Source organism: Chelonoidis abingdonii, chromosome 19 (assembly GCF_003597395.2).
Source record: "Chelonoidis abingdonii isolate Lonesome George chromosome 19, CheloAbing_2.0, whole genome shotgun sequence".
Taxonomy (NCBI): domain Eukaryota; kingdom Metazoa; phylum Chordata; order Testudines; family Testudinidae; genus Chelonoidis; species Chelonoidis abingdonii.
The window spans coordinates 6,904,849-6,921,059 of record NC_133787.1 but is presented as its reverse complement, the minus strand read 5'-3'; the positions used below and the strand labels follow the sequence as shown (position 1 = coordinate 6,921,059).

Here is a 16,211-nt window from a genome sequence, read left to right as displayed (position 1 = left end):
ATTCATTGAACTTTTTGAAACTTTGCACTTTCAGAGAGAGGTAAGGGATTGATTCTGTGTACACAAATTTGCAGAGGGACAGTAGGGTTGAGGTCTGTTATTTCTCACCTGTATATAGTATGTATGTATTTAAAAATATTTTTGCTGTTAACAAGCCCATTATCTCTGGAGACCCAAATCCAAAGTCTGAGAACTGCAAAACTAAGCCTCTCTGATGGTGTCTTCTAGACTGAGCACTAAGTGCCATTGGGTAGGTAGATAGACTAACAGAAATCTATACAGAACCCCTTGGAACTCATAAAATTGGGTCCCTAATCCATGAACTATTGGAACTAATTTAAGAAACATGTATTTTGTAAACATAACATGAATATATTGTCTCCTACTATAGAATTAGTATTTATAATCCCTATTCCATGATGAGATATCTTTGAGCTATCATGTATCTTAATTAAAACTATCTTTAATTGGGTTTTTTTTCTTCAAAGAATTTTATCAAAAAATCTGATTTTTAAATTAAAAAAATACAATTTTTTTTTTTTTTAATCATTGATTTTTATCCCCCATGTTTTTGACTTCTGTTGTGATGTTAGCACTTGACATCTGGCTTTCACAGATATTTGTTTTAGCATAACTAATTTTGAGCCATGCTTGGCCTGCTGTTTTTGCCAAGTTGTCTGTCTGTCTTTGTAACTTTTTGGAGGTGCTGCTCAGTACTACAATAATGCCTAAACGACCATGGACGATAGCCTTCTAGCCATGCTATACCCGTGTTTGTGTTTAATATACTTCTTTGTTATCCAGTCTACGGCAAACAGTGGAGATACAATGCAGCCCTGTTTCACAAATGTCAACAGTTAACTGCTATGTCTGATTGTTCACCTTTTATAGAGCACTTCACATCTCTACGTGGTCTTGATGACTTTAGCTGGGATTCTGTAGGACTGAACCATGTTCCACAATGTATGTAAGTGCGGCTATCAAATGCTTCTTGAAAATCAATTAAATTGATGAAGAAGGGAGCTTCCCCTTTTTAGACATTCTTCTGTGGTCCTTGGTGTGAATATCTGACCTACACAAGATCTCTTGGGCTTGAATCCAGCCTGTTCTTAAGCTTTGCATCCACTGCTGCTTTCATCCAATTTAGTATCACACTGCACAAGGCTTTCCCTACAACAGAGAGTAGTGTAACTCTCCTCTCCAGTTGTTACAAGCAGTAGAATTAATCTTTTTGGAATATTCTGACAATTGTTCCATGTTTCTCTTGGTGAGGAGGGGTCTCTTTTTCCCAAACTTCATTAAGCAGCTCTCCCTGTTTTGTTAGGATGCTGGTATCAAGTCTTCTAAGCATTTTTGCTGTAATTTGATCATCTCTCGCTGCTTTATTTTATTTTTCAGCTTTTTGATTGAAGCCTGTACTTCCGGCATCTCAACAGGACTAATGTTTGTCAAGTTGAACAGTTCATTTGTAATGTATTTGGGGCCATTTATCTCATTAACACTTGAAAATTGACTGAAGTTAGCTATAATTTGGGACTTGTGAGACTTGCATTGTTGGAGGAGTACAGGCATCTCTGCCATTATCAAATCCCACAGAGCAAGCAGAAACTAGTCTCTTCTTCCATACTGCTAATTGGTTCCTCCTTGTCAACGAGGAGAGGTGGCTTTGTAGCACACTGAGGGATATTGCATTCAGTTACTGCTTGCCCCCAACTTGGGTTTAGTGAGGAGTCTGTGGGAAGCTTTTTATAGTACAGTCTTTGGATTTGTTAGTGAGGGAGAGGGGCAGGGGGCAACAGAGGGCGTTGTGTTTTTCCCACCGTCTTTGTGCTGGCTGGCACTTCCTTTATTTGAAAATAACTAACATAACTTGTCATTGTCTCAAGTTTTGTCATCTCTTGAGTTTGAGAGTAGCTTCGGTTAGATGAGCAGTGGCATTGTGGAGAAAACAAGTAAAATGTTGCTGTTTAGATACCTAGGTTTGTTGTAAAGATAATATATCAGGTATTAATTAACATATAAAATGTATAGTCCCTTTCATTCAGGGAGCTCAAAGCACTTCGCAGACACTAATCCTTACAACGCCCCTGGGAGTTAGGCAAGCTTTATCCCTATTTTACAAGTGTGGAGGACCTGAGGCACAGAGGTTCAGTGACTTGCCCAGTGTCTCCCAACAAGTTGCTAGCAGAGTCACAAATAAACCCCATAACTCCTGACTTGCAGTCTTGGGCACTATCCCCCACACCATACTTCCTCTCTGACACATAGGAAACATTGTAACACCTGGGTAAATGATAATACAAAAATTGTGTGGAACATTGCAAACACCACTTTGGTCATGCTATGTTACCCAGTAAATGCCCTGATTCTTAATATTGAGTCATTCTGTCTGCTGAACATAGATCAGAAATGAGGCGCATGGTCAGAGCTGCGGGTAGTGTTCAATGCATCAGGGATTGATTTATCGTGTCTTGTCTGGACGTGCTAAATCGATCACAAATCAACGCCCGTACTCCCACCTAGGCAGGGAGGAGTAAGTGGAGATGACGGGAGAGTTGCGGCAATCGACTCGCCACTCTGAGGAGGGCCAGGTAAGTTGAACTAAGATACTTCGACTTCAGCTATGCAAATAGCATAGCTGAAGTTGCATATCTTCGTTCGAACTCCCAACTAGTGCAGCTCAGGCCTTAGCCTGGTTCAGTTAATGCTATTAGACCTTCATCTTTCATGAGCATTAAATTCACTCCTAATTTATTTTTATTTAAAGGAGTAAAATCCATTTGACCTTGAAAGTATCTCTTCCAAAGGATTTTGGAGGAGAAAAAAATAAATATGCCTTCATAAGAAGAGCTTTGTAGTTCTGACACATTTTTAGGTTGAAAGAGAGTAAGGAAATGACACTGAATGAGGGGTGTGTGGGTGTAAGTGAGAGAAAATAGAATCTAATAAAATTGAACTTCTTAGAATGAATGATTTGGTTATGTAAAAATAGACATCCAGCCCTTTCCCACAGAACAGGAGTGACTGCAGATTAAAATACTATGCTTTTGTTTCTCTAAAGGAAGGTTATGGTATTGGGGACGACGAGTACTCCTGTGCATATGATGGCTGCCGGCAGCTAATTTGGTATAATGCCAGAAGTAAACCACATTCCCATCCTTGTTGGAAAGAAGGTATTTTCTTCTTGTGGCAGTTATCCTAGCCTGCTTCCTCCAGAGAGCTTTTTTAGAATCTCACAGGAGGAATAGCCTGTATTTGGAGTTTATTAACGGTTTCAGAGAATCTGAAGATGAGGTCATCTAGCCAACTTCTTGCCATTACAGGATCATGAATTACTGTGCGCTTACTGGTGTTCTATCTGGTTTCTTAAATGTCATGTGAAACTGTCCACCACTTCTCATGGAGACATTCCTCAGCCTAACAGATCTCACTTTGGGGAATCCCTACCATCACCATCGGTTATGAGAGGCGGTGCTGATAGTACCACCTTAGCTTAATGTCACGTAATACTTCCTTTTATAAGACACTGATTTCATTTGCTTATAACTGGGCCAAACTTAAGTCATTGCAGTGGAAATTTTCCATGTAAGGTGTTTACCTCAGGCTGATCTGTCTGTCTTCTCAGAAACAGTCAAACCATTTTTGCTGAACAGGATTTGGGAAATACATTGTTTGGCCCTTGTATAAAGAAGAGAGGAAATTCTGGCAATCTTTGCTTTGAGAAGCGATAGTAGCCCCTTTCTTTGGAATAGGAACTTCGAAATTTGGGAGGAGGGTGGCTTTTTTCTTTTCTTTTCTTTTTCTTGGGGATGTGCCTGTAATCTACATGAAAATCAACCCAAATTTGCCCGACTTGTAAAATCTTTAAAATACCTCAGTTTGCACATGCTCTGTAGAGACTTCTTTAGATTTTTAGCAGCTAAATTCCCTAAAGATTGTCTGCATTGGACATACTCCAGCCTGGAGAGGGAATGGAAAGAGGCAACCCTAAAGCCTTCATTTGCTAGCTTTTGAATATTTAACTTAGCAGTGTTTAATATTCCTTAAATGTAGCTGTGTGTGCGCAAATCAACCTAAATCTTCCTTTCCTTAATTTCATCCAATTTCCTCCTAATTATTCCATTTTTACTGTGGTAAACAACTCTTCTCCTTCCTTAGTGCTTATTCAGATAGTGGTAGATTGTTCCCTATTAGTCACTCCTTAGCCAAGCTATTCACAGTCAGCTTCTTAACCTTTCCTCAACAATCAGCACCTCCAACTCCCAATCATATTTGTTTTGTTTGTTGAATGCCATAAATATCTGAAACCTAATACTAAAATATTTTTGGTTTTGCACATAAGGAGACACCATAGGATTTTTACTCGATTTGCAAGAAAAGCAAATGATCTTCTATTTAAATGGAAACCAGCTTCCTGCTGAGAAGCAAGTGTTTTCATCTGCTGTGTAAGTATATTTTCATGTTGACAGAGACAAGAATTAAAGTGCAATATGTATAATGGTTCTCATTAGTTAAAAGAAAAAAAATTCAAATTCTGGGTTTCGTTTGACAGTAAACTAGCATTTACCAGTCATAGATGCTATTGCTTTTAAGCAGAGCTCCCTATTGAAAGCACTGATAACAGTTAAAAATCAATGAAATTAGTGTGAATTTACAAATGGATTTAAGGGCCAGAGGAAACACATTCTTTAGCCTAAGTTTAATACAGCTTTCTGTACTGCAAGTTTAGCAACTTATCAAACACTTGCTATATAATATTGAGGATTTTGGTTCTCTGAGAGATAAAATAACAAAACCTTGTTTTTGTTGCTTCAAATGTGTGAACTTTTTGCATGCTCCTAATTTGCACAGGGTTCCCCAAGTTTTGTGCCTAGGCAAAGAAAGGAAAGATTTGGGGGTTGCGATGTGAATCCTTTGCCCTTGAACCTGTTCCCCAAACAGCAACAGACAGCCCCGTTTTGGACAAAACAGTTATTCCTACTGAGTTGGATGGAGAATAGTGTTGTCACCCACTCAGGTGCATGTGTTTGCCTTCCACGTAGATGCCGCTTATTCTGTTTGTAGCCAGTAGAGGTTCTGGCAGACAGTGGCAATGGACTTGGTTCACATATCTTAATGAAATTCAGAAATGAAGAATCAAGTAAGGAAAATATGTGCTGCTAAAATCAGGTGCCCTGGAGTTTCTCTCCCAAATATCAGTGGCTGAATTATAGTATTGGGAGTCTTGTTCCAGGATGGGATAGCTTCTGGTCCAATGAGTGTGTCCAGCATGCTCTGTCTGTACTATTGCTTTCTGATGTTCATGCTGTCCTTCAAATTGCAGATCTGGCTTTTTTGCTGCAGCTAGTTTCATGTCCTATCAACAATGTGAGTTCAATTTTGGAGCAAAACCTTTCAAGTATTCACCTTCAATCAAATTTAGCACCTTTAATGATTACGCCTTCCTGACAGCAGAGGAGAAAATAATTTTACCAAGGTAATCTCTTTCTGCCTGGTTATTCCACATTCATACAATATACAAATGTGTAGGTTTGAACAGGATATGTCTTATTTCTGGTGTAACTGGTCTAACATTGTAGTCTCCCAGAACATAAATAACTTTTTGTGATCAGTTCAGCACATGATTAGCATGTCCCTTTCAAGCAAGGACTAGACTTCAGGCTCCACTTCAACAAAGTGCTTAAGCACATACTAAATTTTGTCCATCTTCCTTCTGTATTCGTTGCAGTTTTAAAATTAAACTGATTTTACCTAACACAGTGTTTAAAATACACACAGTAAAAAGCACTTCCTGCTGTGTATAAACTGTGAAGTTAATTGAAGAAAAATGATCTTAATTAAAATTGGTGTCTTGCTTAAAAGTGACCTCATTTGTGACATTGGCCATGTAGAAGCACTTTACAAGCAATTATAAAGCCTGAAGCGATTGTTCTCTTCTCCTAATCTCAATAAAAATACTTCATTACTATGAAAGATGGTGCCAAGGAAAGATGTTGGAGTGGACTGGCAATTCCCTGATTTATGAACAGTTTGACATATTTTGGCTTAATTTATGCTCTCAACTTCTGCTCGGATACAATCAGCATAAATTTTGCGTTTCTTCAAAAGGGAAAATTTTTCAATTCTAGCTTTAAGTAATCAGTAAAGGTGTGATCCAATGCAGGAGAGCACAGTGCTGGGAACCATGGCCCTGCTTTGTTACTAACTCACCATGTAACCTTGGATAATACCCAAATTTTTAAACTTTGATGCCTAAAGATAGTTGTTATGACTGGGCCACTCGCCTCTCACAAGCACTTCCTATCTGGTGTGCCTGTGCCTGCACTATTTTCAGCTTTGCAGTGCTCGCAGTGCCTCCCACCGGCTACCACCCTCGTCAGGTGGATCTTTGGTGACTCAGCCCTCCAACTGAATCACACAGTCTGCATGTGTACAACCAAACCCCTTCTGGGGGTGCTCAATTGAACAGGGCCTGTCACAGTGCCCTGAAGACCCTTCACCTCCTGGCGAGCCCCAAGTGACCCCAGATCTCCAGCTGAGCTGCGCTCTCAGTTGAGTTCACGCTCCTTCTGGGGGGTGTCAAAAGTCCCACAGATGCTGAGAGTGGGCAAAAAAAAACAAAAAGGGACTGAACCTCCATTGGTACCATCTATCCACACAGAGTTCCACTGAATTCACAGGAGTGCAGCGTGCTAGTAGCCCCACTGAAGAAGGGCTGACGTTTTATCATTTCTTGGGTATTGGAAGGAATTATTTTCTTTCATCTGTGAAAGTTCTGATGCTTTTTCTCCGGCACCTTTCTATATTAACATTGGTGACTGTTGCTGTTTAGAGATGTGGTGCACTGTTTACCCTACACTCTTTGACTGTTTCCTTATTTCAGCCTCCTCCCTGTGTTCATTCAAAACGTATCAAGAAAATGACATACTATATCTCCTCATTTTTAATCTAACGTAGAAGGTCCCGCCAACTACTTAGCATTAGCTGCTGTCTAGAAGAATTGCACTATCACTTTTTTCATCGATTTTTTTCTCACCTGAAATTCCTTGGTATTGGTGTCACTTGAGAATACAGCTGTAATTCCATTGTTAGAATCCAAACATATGGAGTAACATTTTTATTAACTTGGTTCTTGGACATTTCCTTTATGCTAACACACCATACATTTCCCCCCTCCATCCTGGCCTTTTTTTCCTCTTCTTGTGTTGGTTGTTATGTTGGATTGTCATCCCTCTCTTGTATCTATGTTCTTGTAAACAGTTTGACAATATTATATGGTTTCTGAAACTTTGCATATTGAGAATGTTTTTAAAAACATTCCTATTATACCAGTGTATATAATCAAACTAAATCATAAGAGATTTTTTTTTTTCCACTTTGTTCCACTTTGGAAGTCATAGGAATTGGAGATGGAAAAAAGATGTATTGAGTCATCTGCTCTGGCCATCTCTTCCAACCCTCCCCACAGCGTAGCCAGAATAGGGTTGTTAGACTGTCCCAAATAATTTTACATTTGTTTAGGAATGTTTTTACTGATTTTGTTTTTAATTGTCAATTAAGAACAACAATAAAGAATTTGTGTAGGAGAAAAATACCTGCAGATGTGATATTGGCCTGGATCCATTACTCAGGAGTGTAGTTCAGTGATAAATGTTTTTCTTGTACATCTATTTCAGACACAGACGTCTGGCTTTGTTGAAACAAGTGAGTATCCGAGAGAACTGCTGCACGCTGTGCTGTGATGAGGTAGCAGACACAGAACTCAGACCTTGTGGACACAGGTAAATTTAAACACAAAGATCTTGTCAGTTTGCACCACATTGTGTGAAAATGCAGTCAAAGTCGATTTCTGCTCATCTCTGGTGACTACCCAGCCTGCACGAAAAGATCTGTCCCTTTAAAGATTTGAAAAAGAGTACTGACTAAATAAACACTAGTCATTTGACCAACATCTCCCTCCACAAAACAGATGTAATATCCAAGGGGGCGGGTGTATGCTGTTGCTAAGCATAGACCTGCTTTTGTGTGTTCACAGTGCCTGTACTACCAAATTTAACTCCTTGATCTGGAAAGTGGCATGAAATAACTATAGTATAAAAGCTCCAAATAAAATACAATATTGTTCAGAGAAAATCAAGAATGGGACTGGATTTTTAATGCATTCTGGATCTTTTTACCAAGACCCTGGTTCAAATGCAGTTAAATACTGACAATGTCCTTGCCATTATGGTTTTTTAATTGCCTGTCTGAAATGAGTTTGCAGCTAAGTGTCCAGCTCTTAGTGACCTGTGGGCACCACTATAATACGACTGTTGGAATTGACATTCTTGTTGGCAGTTAGCAGAAAGACAAAGGATTGAGTGGGTGTGCAGAATATACCTCCCTGTCACCTCTAGTTATTGACACTGCCATTGTCCAAACCATACCTGGTCTGTGGATTAATTAAAGGGTGACTGCACTAAAAATTGCTGAGCAGCATTAAGGACCTAAATCCTGCAAGATACTGATCGCCTCCTGCAAGGAATGGGGTTGAGACTCATGAGCGTCCATTGACTCTAGTGGGAGCTGAGGACACAATACCTAGCCTTCACGCTGGGGAAGATCCATCTTGCTGACCCTTTTTCCACCGTGGTTGAATTAAATTTTTGTATTGAGGGAATTTATTAGCATCTGGATGGTGTTGATTCTACTACTTTTTTTTTTTTTTTAAATCAGCATAAATTCAGATTTGTAACTGATCTTCTTTTCTTTAGTGACCTGTGCATGGAGTGTGCCTTGCAACTGGAGACCTGCCCGTTGTGTCGACAGGAAATACAAACTAGAGTCAGACAGATCTCTCACATTTCATGACACGTGGAGGAATATCATGGACTTATTTCTAATCAATTCCAGCCAATACTGCAAGGGACAAGCAATCTATATGCACATCAAAACCATAGCCGTGACCAGATTTCATGCTACGCCATAGTCTGTTTATCTTAGAAATTAAATCTTTAATAAACTAATCCAACTTGCCAGTGCTGGGGAACTGGCTTCAACAATAGATAATAAATCAACATTTTATGGCTGTTGGTTATCTCCAAGCAAGACCACAGGAGAGTCTTTTTCTTTCTTTCTTTCTCTTTTTTTTCTTCCTTTCTCTCTCACCTATCACAAGTGCTGAAAAAGAATTTGCACTGGAAATATACACATAAAGTACATAAAATCTCCTGAAACAGGGACATTCTGTCTCATGCTCTAAAGTCCTTATTTTTGGCAGAAGTCATGAATAAAGTAGGCCAATATGTCTTTAATGTAGCCTCCTGCTGGTCAGAGACTCTTTTCCAACAGTGGATATTAAACTGCTCAAAGACTTGAAATCTGTACACAGACAGACTGGTTTGAAAAGAAGGTGCAGAGACTGTAGAAAAATCCAAATTTTTGATAACTCAGTGATTCCAAAGAATGTTCCAATTTTTTTTTTTAAACTGCGGAAAATTGGTGGTATTTTCACATTCATAGTGTTTCTAATTACTTCAATTTCAATACCCATGTTTAGTGAAAAGAATAATTTTCAGGAGGAATTCTTACACTAACTGTAATGCTGGACGGGAGACAGTTTGAAATTTTGGGTATTTTTAAGGTACCATCAATCATCTTTTTTTAATCAGTATTGTTCTTTGAAAGTTATGTACATTTTTGAAAATATTGAGCTATATTCTCAAAAGGTCTGGAAAGAATTCTGAGCAAATGTATTAATATCGTTTTAAACGAATACATGTTATTTGAATAGCACATTCAGTCCTGCTCTGTTTAACTCTGTCTTTAACCACAAATGCACATTGCCTACACTGAGAGTCTCACACACGGTCCCCTACACCAGGTGCAGGTTTGGGGTCACACTTTTTCTTTTTGGTTGCCATTGTCAAGTGGTGATTCCTTTTTTTTGTTTTTACTCCCTGTTATCATAAATTTGTGAAACTTAGTTAATAAGGATTCACTTCCACAGGCAACTGTGAATAGATGGGTTGTTTCAGTGTCCAAGTATAAATCTAGTAAAACAGAGCCAGATCCTCAGCTGGTGCAAATTGGTGTAATACCAGAGAAGTCAATGGTACTTTACCAGCTTGTGCCAGTTTGAGAACCTGACCCAGAATCTCCCAACTTTTTACGCTTTTCTTTTGAGGTACAATAGACTTGCTAATCCACACACAATAGCTTAGACCAAAAAAATCCCCACTTCTTGGCAAAGATTTAATAGCAGAGATTGCTGTAGTAAGCTCTTGTGCTGCAAGATGTATTTTATTTAAATGTATATACATTTAGTGTACTAGTAAATTATGTTTATAATACAAAGTATAGTTGGGACCTGACTGTATGGGCTGAGCACCTTAAACTCCTGTTTGTCAGTGGGAGCAGAGAGCCTTGAGCACCTCACAGAATGAGACCCTTGAACTTATTCTTTCACTTGATGCCTTCATTAATGCAAAGGGTGATGAAAGTCACCCCTGTGCAGATGGCCAGCAAATGGCCTGCTCACCACTTGAGCGCTTGGACTTAAGTACTGTGTAGCTATTTGTGCTGGTTCTCTGCCGAAGGGTGACTTTCATCCCCAAAATGCAGATATTCAGTGAGTGTCTCACTCGCACAAATTGAGATCTGTTATAAACTATTCTTCCTCCTGAATTTTCCAAATAGTAATTTCTTACTAGACTGAATACAGACAAGCGTAACTTAGTCATTGTATTAAAGTTACAGTGACGTGACTTCTCTGCCACCTCAAAGCTAGTTCCTTCAGAGCTCTGTGTCCTGATTTATAGGTTGGAACAGCCACAAGGGAAGATCTATGTGTTCGGAGGATTTACATTCTTCCCCATGGATTTTTTCTTGTAATTTCCAAAATGTATTTTTATGATAGTACTGAGAGGTCCCAGCTAGAGCTGAGCCTCCTTGTGCTGAATGCTCTACAAATGCAGAAGTAGACCCAGTCGTTGCCCCAAAAAGCCTAGAATTTAAGACTTAGTTTCAACATTAAGTATCAGAGGGGTAGCCGGGTTAGTCTGGATCTGTAAAAAGCAACAGAGTCCTGTGGCACCTTATAGACTAACAGACATATTGGAGCATGAGCTTTCGTGGGTGAATACCCACTTCATCGGATGCATCAAAATTAAGTTTCTAATTGCTTCTGATTGCAAAAATAGAGGTTCTATAAGTTCCAAGGCATTGTTGATGCTGCAAGGAACATTTGTGAGCCAGAACCGTATACATCTGCCTTTTATAGAAAGATGCTGATAGTTTGCATGGTTTTTCCCTGGTCAGTGTAGATTGGGGTAGAATCTTCAAAACACCTAAGTGACTTAGGCTTCTAACTCCCATTGACTTTCAAGGAGACTTGGGCTCCCAAGTGGCCTAAGTTGCTTTTGAAAACAGATGTGTTTGGAAACTTTTACCCTTGCCACTTTATATCTTACCAGCAGTATTTTATTGGCTTCCTCCTCTTTCTGTACAGTGCACAAGAGCTTAAGAGTAGGAACCACTGGTTACCTTACGGTAGCCCACGCAACTGTTTGTTCCGTATTAAACTTCATGATGTGTATATAAAGAAAGCCTGAATATATAATATCTTTTTTTTTAAGTTTTCGGGTGGCGCAGTTCAGCTTGACTCTTACACTACACGTTCAGCTCTGTCTACTGCAGTATCTACACTGCAATGTAAGCCCATGTTTAAGCCTAACCCCCACTTGCATCTACACTGCAAGTGCACTAACCCAGGGCTCAAACCCAGGGTCCCAGGATTAGAGTCAAGCCAGGACCCAAAGTCTAAGTCCTATTGCTTTGTAGTGTAGCTGCAGCCCTGCTTGACTCAGGTTACAGGAGTCGTCTGGAAGTGTTCCACAATTCCATGGGACAACTTCCTTAGTCCTCTATACCCTAGCAATCTGCAATGCACTCTATTGAAAATGGAAGCCCCCACACTTGGCAAACAGCAGCAGCTCAGGTCAGCATTAATCTATTCTGTTCTGATCACTGATCTGCAAGCACACTATCACAGAACCTCCTGAGCTTGCAAGGGTGAGCAAACCAATCAAGGCTTTTGCAAAGTGAGCTGCTTCCTGGTAATTTGCAAGGTGGGCAGTAAAGTTTTCCCACTGTGGGGGCAGCACTGCTAGGCCCTCTAAGATATGGTTACTTTGACTCAGGTCTGTGCACTATAGTGTGGACATCAGAGCCCTAGGTTTGAGCCTGGGTCAGAAAATTCTTAACCTAGAATTACAATAGAGTGTAGATGCTGAAGCCCAGGGTTCTCTAACATGGGTCAGCTAGCTGACCTGAGTCCCACTAACCCCGGGCTTACCTTGAAGTGTAGACATACCCTTAAGAATAAGCTAGGAGAGGTGTGGTGGCTTCACAGGTACCAAGGAAGCAAAACCTGTGGAGAAAGCAATTTGTAGTGAAATTGTTTCAAAGCTTTGGATGTTTTTTTTGTTTAAGAGGTTAAACAGCTGAGATAAGAGCTCAAAAATTTAATGACCCATCCCCGCAATCAAGAGCCGAGCATCCTCCTCCTTACCCCCCCCCCCATTTCTCTAGCCCTCCAAGGAAACCTTTAGCCACAACTGGGAAGGTCAGCCTGCCAGCTGTCATATTTCTAAGGTGAAAAAGCAGAAAACCAAAGAAAAGCTTTCATTCCTGTGTACACATTATAAAGAAGCAAGAAGGACAAAAACATTTCCCCCACCCATAAAGGTTATCAGTCATGAGTGGTTCTTTAAATCCAAATAACAACCTCCTTTTGCTAAGAGTTAATTATTTCCCTGCTCATCTTAACCAGACATTCCACTAAAAAGCTGGTCCAGTCTGGCTGGGACAGTTGTTCTTAACCTATCCTCTGCACATCATGATGATATTCACGGGTCTCCAGTGGTCGACAGAGCCCTTTCTCTTGTCTGTAGAAGAAATATTTGAGTATTAAGGCAGTGAGATAGGGGTGAAGGATCTTTCTCTTACAGGTGGAGGTGGAGAAAAGAGAACTAATTACTGGATAGGTCTATCAGGCCGTGTTGCATCAAGTAGAACAGAAGTTCCATGGTGGGGAAGGTGGTTAAGCTTTAAATATACAAAAAATAGAATGGTCTTTGAGTTATTTGGATAATCTAGCACGTGCTATTGTCTTTTTTTTTAAAAAAAACAATTATGAAAAGATGTTTACACAGCCGTTCACTCAAGTGTGCTGTAAGGTTTCTACGAAATTTGATCCAGTGGCAAAGGCTGTTCAGTTAATGGTGTTTTTGAAGAGCTGACCTTGTGTATATGTGGTTTTGTCTTTCAAGTGGAATACAAAGTAAAAACCTTTCTTGTCATAGAGCAGCTTTTGGCTAAAATCCTGCTTATTTTCATCTGGAGGGATGAGGAAAAGGCAGCCCCAAGGGGATATTAGCCCCAGTCTGAAGAAGGCTTTGAAGAGCAGGACCAAGATTTTGAATTCAATCCAGAAGTCTCTGGGAAGTTTGTCAAGCACCAGAATGCTGCATTTGCATCAACTGGTTATACAGCAGGTAAGCTGCCATGTTCTGCACCATCTCAAGCTTCTTTTAGTGGTTTCATTCATCTCTAGGTAAATGTCAGCATGTGAGGCCGGAGGTCACTAATGTGTGGAACAGTGGCCAGGCTTGGAATTCAATAGCCAAAATAAATGGAATGGGATTTAATTTTACAGACCAGCAAGTTTATACTGTGGAACAGCTCCAGGCATATTCAGCAGTCACAGTTAATCTTAATTGGTTAATTAGATCATATCTATTGAAAATCAGATTTGACATTGTTACTTCATAGTTAGGTACCCTTCTTCGATGACTGTAATAGTAAGAAATTAGATTTTTTTCTCATCCATGTTGTGCATCTGCTAGCACTTTGTACAGTTAGCTTTATTATTTCCCCATAGTTAATTTTTCTTGTGAAAATCTTTATAAACATTAACAGGGAAACAGAAAATTTGTATTTTTAAAAAAAAAATTGAGACATACTATTGAAAGGATTCTCTATCAGAAAATGGATTTTTTCAAATTATTCAACAATGTATTCCACTAAATGCAAACAATATGCAACATTATCTATGTATATTGACAAGTTTCACAGCCTTGAATGTGAGACAGTGCGAGTGGGAGTGTTGTCCAATGCACCAGTTCTATTGCCTAGTCCAGGGATGGCCAACCTGTGGCTCCAGAGCCACATGCAGCTCCTTGTATAGGCACCGACTCAGGGCTGGAGCTACAGGTGCCAACTTTCCAATGTGCCTGGGGGTGCTCACTGCTCAACCCCTGGCTCTGCCACTGGTCCTGCCCACATTCCACCCCTTCCCTCCCCTGAACCTGCCATGCCCTCGCTCCTCTCCCCCCACCTACCCTTCCTTCTGCACACCACAAAACAGCTGATAGAGAGGTGGAGGGAGAGAGGGGGAGCCACTGATTGGTGGGGCTGCCAGTGGATGGAAGGTGCTGGGAGTGGGGTTGGGGGGTTGCTGACCTATGACTGTGGCTCTTTGGCAAAGTACATTGGTAAATTCTGGCTCCTTCTCAAGGTTAGGTTGGCCAGGCCTGGGCTAGTCCCTCCTGAAAGCATCCTGGCATTATGTCAATGGAATTGCAGCTCCTGGCTATATTAAAACTCTTGGGGAGTGCTAATTAACCTGCATTCCATTTTTGAACAAGAACCAGCCCTCCCATATTTCCTCTGTACAAGAGGAATTTCAAGTGTCAATTGATATAATCTGCTAATTAAAATACTGATTAAGATTCTGGGACCCACTTGCCAGAACTAGTAGGAAAGATTCATTCTAAAATGATTACACCCAACTGTGATACTTCATCTGTTCAACTTGTTTAGTTACTTTTTACAGGTACTTATTTACTACTAGCAGCAAAGGGTTCTGTGGCACCTTATAGACTAACAAACGTATTAGAGCATGAGCTTTCGTGGGTGACTATTTAGTACTGGTTCACTACAGAAAAATTACTTAAACTGCTTCCTAAGGATGGCTGAAATTGTGCTCTGAAGAAAAAGGGACACCTTGAGAATTGTATCTTGTGTTAAATCATGCGAGTAGCAGATACTTTGTGTTCTGCTTAAAAAACAGATTATTTTTAAAAATATCTATTTTGATTTTTCCTTTGTATCCTGCTGTGGCATGCTCCTTGGCTTGGGTTTGCAAAAACCTTACTCACACAACATGTTCCTGTAATCACCAGTGTTGCTAAGGGCTAGTCTACACTAGAAGTGTTACATGGGTACAACTCTCCTGGTACCATAATAATAAATAATCCACCTCCCTGGAAGGCAGTAGCGATGGGGCCAGGAGAAGAACAATTTTACTGAGTCTTGTGTGTTTTTCCCTTAAAGCCTGGGCCCCTGGAGTCACGGGATTAGGTGTCTGTGTTCTTTTAAAACCCCGTGAGTGTTGGCGGAGGCACGGGGGGAAGAGCGGGCTCGGGGTTTCGAAAGGCTGGGGGCAGTCACACCAGCGGGGCCCCTTTGCTTCCACGGTGCCAGCCGCTCCCTGTTCCTGGGCTGGGGCGGGAGGGGGCGCCGGGAGCCCAGCCCCGCACGTGCCCGTTCTCCCCGAGATCCTGCTCCCCGGCGCGAAGCGGGAACCCGGCGGCTGCCGTAGCTGCAGCTCCGCCGAGAGGTCCAGGGGCGGGGACAGCATGGAGGCACCGCCCCCTCCCGGGCCGGGCGTCACGCGCTGCGCAGCCCCAGCCTCGCGCGCTCATTGGCTCGGGGCGACGCGTGGAGGAAGGGAGTGTTGCCTAGGCGACGGAGGGGCGGGGCGTGCGTAACGGACTCTCTAGGGAGGCCTCCCCTGGCCGAGCGAGCGCGGCGGCCCCCGGCAGCCAGGTACGGGGGGGTGGGGCCGATACCCCGGGCCGGGGCCGCGTGCAGCTTTGGTGGGTCCCCATGGGGGCGGCCACGCTCCGCTCCGCCAACCCAGCGCGAGGGCGCTAGTTACAGACCGGCAGCCGCCAGATGCACAACGGTGCCCCCGGCCCTGGGCTCCCAGCCTGTCCCTTCCCCGCGGGGGTGAGCCCGCGCCGCGCCACACAGCCCCCCGCCCAACGCGCCCTGTCTCCCTATGGCCGGAGCCCCCCGAGCCACCCAGAAGTGCACAGCGCCTTGCACAACACGCCCCGCCCACAGCCCCCCCGACGTCCCCTGACTCTCTATGGCCGGAGCCCCCC

The 16,211-nt window shown here is 41.8% G+C and overlaps 2 protein-coding genes across 5 annotated transcripts in view; both read left to right on the top strand.

Annotated features, from left to right (window-relative positions):
• RSPRY1 (ring finger and SPRY domain containing 1) overlaps positions 1-9,774 on the top strand; it is a 42,781-nt gene extending 33,007 nt beyond the window's left edge. Inside the window, exons 10-14 of the mRNA XM_032774052.2 lie at positions 3,062-3,173; positions 4,343-4,445; positions 5,324-5,476; positions 7,677-7,781; positions 8,754-9,774. Coding sequence (XP_032629943.1) covers positions 3,062-3,173; positions 4,343-4,445; positions 5,324-5,476; positions 7,677-7,781; positions 8,754-8,850 — 570 coding nt within the window. The 3' untranslated portion in view covers positions 8,851-9,774. The remainder of the gene's footprint in view (positions 1-3,061; positions 3,174-4,342; positions 4,446-5,323; positions 5,477-7,676; positions 7,782-8,753) is intronic.
• A 6,003-nt stretch (positions 9,775-15,777) lies between these two features.
• The window catches only part of ARL2BP (ARF like GTPase 2 binding protein), an 18,447-nt gene continuing 18,013 nt past the window's right edge, over positions 15,778-16,211 (top strand). For 2 of the 4 annotated variants that reach the window (XM_075073896.1, XM_075073895.1), the window contains exon 1: positions 15,817-15,870. The gene's annotated coding sequence lies outside the window, so the exon portion shown is untranslated. Of the gene's footprint in view, positions 15,871-16,211 lie in introns of all 4 variants that reach the window. The other 2 variants (XM_032774054.2, XM_075073894.1) reach the window with 2 other exon arrangements.